The 4,701-nt window shown below is 39.6% G+C and overlaps 1 protein-coding gene across 1 annotated transcript; it reads right to left on the bottom strand.

Moving 5' to 3' along the window:
- Positions 1 to 321: 321 nt before the first annotated feature.
- On the bottom strand, positions 322 to 4,274 carry SARC_12936 (hypothetical protein; the record flags this gene model as incomplete). Its single annotated transcript, XM_014292949.1, has 4 exons — positions 3,783 to 4,274; positions 2,051 to 2,239; positions 1,193 to 1,293; positions 322 to 433 (listed from the first exon to the last, which is right to left on the bottom strand). Exons 1-4 carry the CDS (start codon positions 4,128 to 4,130, stop codon positions 322 to 324), a joined length of 750 nt encoding a protein of 249 aa, XP_014148424.1. The 5' UTR covers positions 4,131 to 4,274.
- Between the last annotated feature and the right edge of the window lie 427 nt (positions 4,275 to 4,701).

Raw genomic sequence — 4,701 nt, 5'->3', positions numbered from 1 at the left:
TAGGCAGTGTATATTTAAATAACATTCCCGGGTATCTCATACGAGCTTATATCATGGTCACTAGAGACTTTACTAAGAGGCCAGTACAACACTTACTAAAAGTTTTATAATTATACAGTAAGCGCATTACTATTGCCTTCAGGGCCGTGTAAATTTAAATAACATTCCCGGGTATCTCATACGAGCTTATATCATGGTCACTAGAGACTTTACTAAGAGGCCGGATCGGTAACGGATCGTGCGAGTAGAATGCACACACACGATTGTACAGATATTAACTAAATTAGTTATACAATGCGAGATAGACAGTAACAAAGTAGACTACATACCAGGATCCACACGATCATCTAGAAGTAACAGCCTTGCCATCTCGAGATAGCCCAGTGAGCAAGCATCGCCTATAGCCATATTTGTTTGCAACGAAGGGTCTGACCTGAGTTATGCAGTGTTTGGAACAACATAGAAAAAAAATACATTACAAATACAACATGTCTGTCTGATGAATACATGCGAGTGTATAAACAATCTTGAAAGCCAAAGTTTTCCTGAATCAAAACACGAGATTTGAATCCATAAATGACATGTCAGATTCAAATTGGCGTTTCCAATATGATGAAAGAGAGCAAATGTATATACACATTGTGATGACTCTCATTTGATATGGCAACAGAATGGCAACAGTATGCAGGCTGTTTTAAACTAAATGACCTATACTTGAAATGTGTATATACGCTGAACGCAAATGAGACTGAAGCAAGACACCATAGAAACGTTGCGTAGAAGACCAAACTTATAACTAGATAAATATACATATATTTGCAAAGAAGCTCACATGCCCCACATTTAGCTGCAGTGCGAGTCTAACTTGTCATAATAGAGTGCTAAGGGTGATCTATGCTCAATGTGAGTGTAATCAATGGAATGCACGCCAATACACATCACTCAACGAACGCCAATGCGCCTGAAATCGTACTACTGCAAAACGAACTCACAGCTCTAGTGGGCAGTGGCTCTGCTAGTATGATCTTTTCATTTACATAGCGCAGCAAACTATAAAAGATTTTTTTGAAAGGCGCAGTTTCTTGTTAATAAAATCGTATGTGTAAACTATGTGATAGACAGACGTACGACTTATTCAAGAAGTACGTACGCTCCAATCTTACAGACGCATCGTGGGCGTGTTCGAAAATACCTTCCACCAGCGTGTAGATATTTGTAAACTTTAACTCTGTTATGTCTTGCCGCAGTTATCAGACCCGTACTTCGATAAGTTGATGGATCGTACTTCAATTCCTACATAATAACATCAGTACAACGATCATAAATAAAATCATGGTCGATCAGCCTTTTGTTCGCGCGGGATACATGTCAATGAGCAAGTGATTCAAACAATAAAGTAATACGCGTGCATAAAAAATATATATGACGTGAGCTATTCATCGTGGGAGACTATAGTAGCCGTGTGATGGTGCTTATCCGTGATTACATATAACAGCAATAGTTGACAAAGCGCCAGATACGTATACAGACAACAAACCAGATGTGAGTAGCAACCAGCTAAAAGTAGTTTATCGATGCATACTACCCCTATAAACGATATCCGGCATATCGACAAATGGGTTGAGTACTTCAGCGGTGGGGATATATACCGAGTGTATAACGTGTCTTAGCAAACACGACCCTGTCCAAACGCCGCTTACTAGTTAGAGGAGTATACCCGACATCTGCAAAGTCCAACGCTTCTTGTTTGACACATAAACAGGAGCAAACCGTTTAATAAAAGGTACGAGAGCAAACAAATGCATTATTTCGGATTCTAAACGGACTCAGAATAGTAGCTGGGTCAGCACCACGTGCGATGGAATACTAAGTCGGTGCTACTATACTAAGTCAGTGGTGGCTACAGCAGTCACGGCTAGAAAAATGCTCATGCACATACTTCAAGCACACGATGCGTCACCACACCCACATGTACGTGTACACTTTGACTACGACAGAAGCATGCATAGACAGGCACTGCCTAGCTGAACACTATGTTCCTGCTACATACCTCGACTATGAACTTCACTATATCCAGATCGCCCTGCTCACACGCCCTCACGAAACATTGTGTCAAACAATCACACACTTGGGCTCTCGATGGTACATCGGTGAGATCAACATACGTGACCACCTGATGCAGAGCACTCGTAACAACTTCGAAAGGAGGCTGAGTATAGCCCAGCATTTCTTCAGGTAGCTGTACGAGGGATTTAGGTTTAGGTTTAGGTTTGTCATCCCAAGTCTCCCAAACGCAGGGGGTTGATAACAGTCCGCTTTCTTCGACGTAGAAGTTAGACATGTATTATGCTTTTTCGTAAGCTGCGAGTACTACAAAATTCCAATATTGTAAAACATTGTGCTACTGAAGTTATTACAGCTTCTAGCATACATAAGTCTACATACTGTTCATGTTTGTAGCTTGGTTCATGATACTAACTACTTGTGATATGGAAGCATAGCCAGTGCTATCCAATATGATACAGAAATCAACTACAGTAGATGAATGTAATTTACCATGCCGGCAAAGTGTGTAGCATTTATCGAGAACGGATAATGTATATATATACCAAATTGCGATGTATGGAGATCAAATGTCGTACAATAGTGATATTTTGCAAGTGCACATGACACACAACCGGAGAACATGACTAAGCTGCCAGATTGAACTATTACAGCACGTACGTACAGTGTTGGCAAAGTGACATCTCGTCTGAGACCGATAGCTTGTCCCACATCAAGGATATTCCCTTTGGAAGCGACACCTTATCTCACAACAGCAGCGCCAGTATATACAAGGCGCCTATCAACTAACGAAGCAACAATAAGGTTAAGCCATCTAACGCCTTAAGGCAACTTCCTAAGTAGTTCGCTATCTTATTACGGACTAACGTTTGAGAGTGCGAAATGATTACACCCAATGATTCAATCTCCGAGGTTCCTAGTTCCAAGCTGAAATTTTATAGTAGAATTTAATACCAATATAAACAGAAATAAAGTAGGATGGGTGTAGACGAGTATACTATGATTACACAATATTTGAGAACTTTCTAAACCAAGGCAGAGGCTTGTGTGCGATTCCCTCAACTGTATAAATAGTATCATCAACACCAGCACCCCAGAAGGCCACGTGTTCGTTGCGTACTATTTAACTATAAAAAGTTAACGGCTGTGCGCAAACAATAAATACCCTGAGATAGTATATCGTACACGCCTCAAGCGAAATTACGCACCTCGTGAGAATGATTGTGAAATTAAAATGACGCTTATTTTCCCGGTGTAGGAGTGTATAACACATAGACCCAGATCCCATCTACTACAGTCCTGAACACAAACCTACACACAACGAGTTATACTGACAGCAGCCCCAATTTTCTAGTGTCAGTTCTGGACATCGATGTCAATATCTGCTCTACTATACCGAACGCTAAGGCATAGTTGCATACACACGACACGTGTTAAAGTAAGGAACTGGCACACTTACTCGCAAGACAAACACAGTCAAGCAACTCTAAATTCTTGAATAATTCCTATCTGACTGTTTACGTATATCAGGCGTTATCATCAACCAGACTGACTACGACATAACCATGCAGCAGTACAAGCTAGTATATGTGTGCGAATATCTATGCAACTCCTTACAGATTTGCAACCGCAGGCTACTCATATTTTCTGAGCCACACAATCAATAAAATAAAGCGTACATATACAAACAAACACAATATAAACATATACAATACTACCTCGCCGGGGTGGCCCGCCAGATCAACCAAGATACCCCCCCCAACAATTCTCAGAGCCAGCAAGCAGTACATCTGCGGCAGCCTCAGCACATGATCGGCACAAAAGTGATCTGAAATGCAGTCTCTCATTAGAAGATCCGCTCGCACTTTAGCTGTGGCACCCATACGCAGCCTTTTACTGGCAGAGGCTACAGAAGGAAGGGTTTCCAATGGAAGAAACGAATAGATGTACTCTAGGACATCTAGAGGTAGGTCGTCGATACTCGTGTGCACGTTAGCGGAAGGGGTCATGGTGATTAACTCGGGTACTGTTGCTGTATGATGTTGGTTTATGAGGCATATAAGCATTATTTGTATCTATATTTGCATCGATTATAGCTACGTATTTAGCCTATATAACATAGCCGTCATGTTCTATTTTCAGAAGGCTATGTATATCACCATAAATATCCTAAATATCGGCAATTCGGCACAATCCACACACGGGCTTGGAAATATATGTGAATGTTTTATATATATATAAAAAAGGTATATATGTATAGAGTTCAAGAAAGTTTAGAAACCGCCAGTGGCAGTATTATTTTTATAAAGGTGTAAATATACAAATATTAAAAAATTTGCAATGAGCAAAGTTTGGGTCATCATTCTATGGTGAAATAGCTCTAAAAGTAAAATTCACAGTTCGGTACGGATCCTGGTGCTGATTTTTTTGCTGATAACAGGGGGGGGATTCTGACATTCTAAATATTTCATGGTCATATTTGTATAATATATATATATATATATATATATTTATACGAATATGTATACCGACTATATATATATATATATATATATATATATATATATATATATATATATATATATATATATATATATATATATATATATACATACACACACACACACACACACACAC

This window comes from Sphaeroforma arctica (genome assembly GCF_001186125.1).
Source record: "Sphaeroforma arctica JP610 unplaced genomic scaffold supercont1.2733, whole genome shotgun sequence".
Classification (NCBI taxonomy): Eukaryota; class Ichthyosporea; order Ichthyophonida; genus Sphaeroforma; species Sphaeroforma arctica.
Note: the sequence above shows the minus strand (reverse complement) of the source record. Positions and strands in the feature narration are given on the sequence as shown.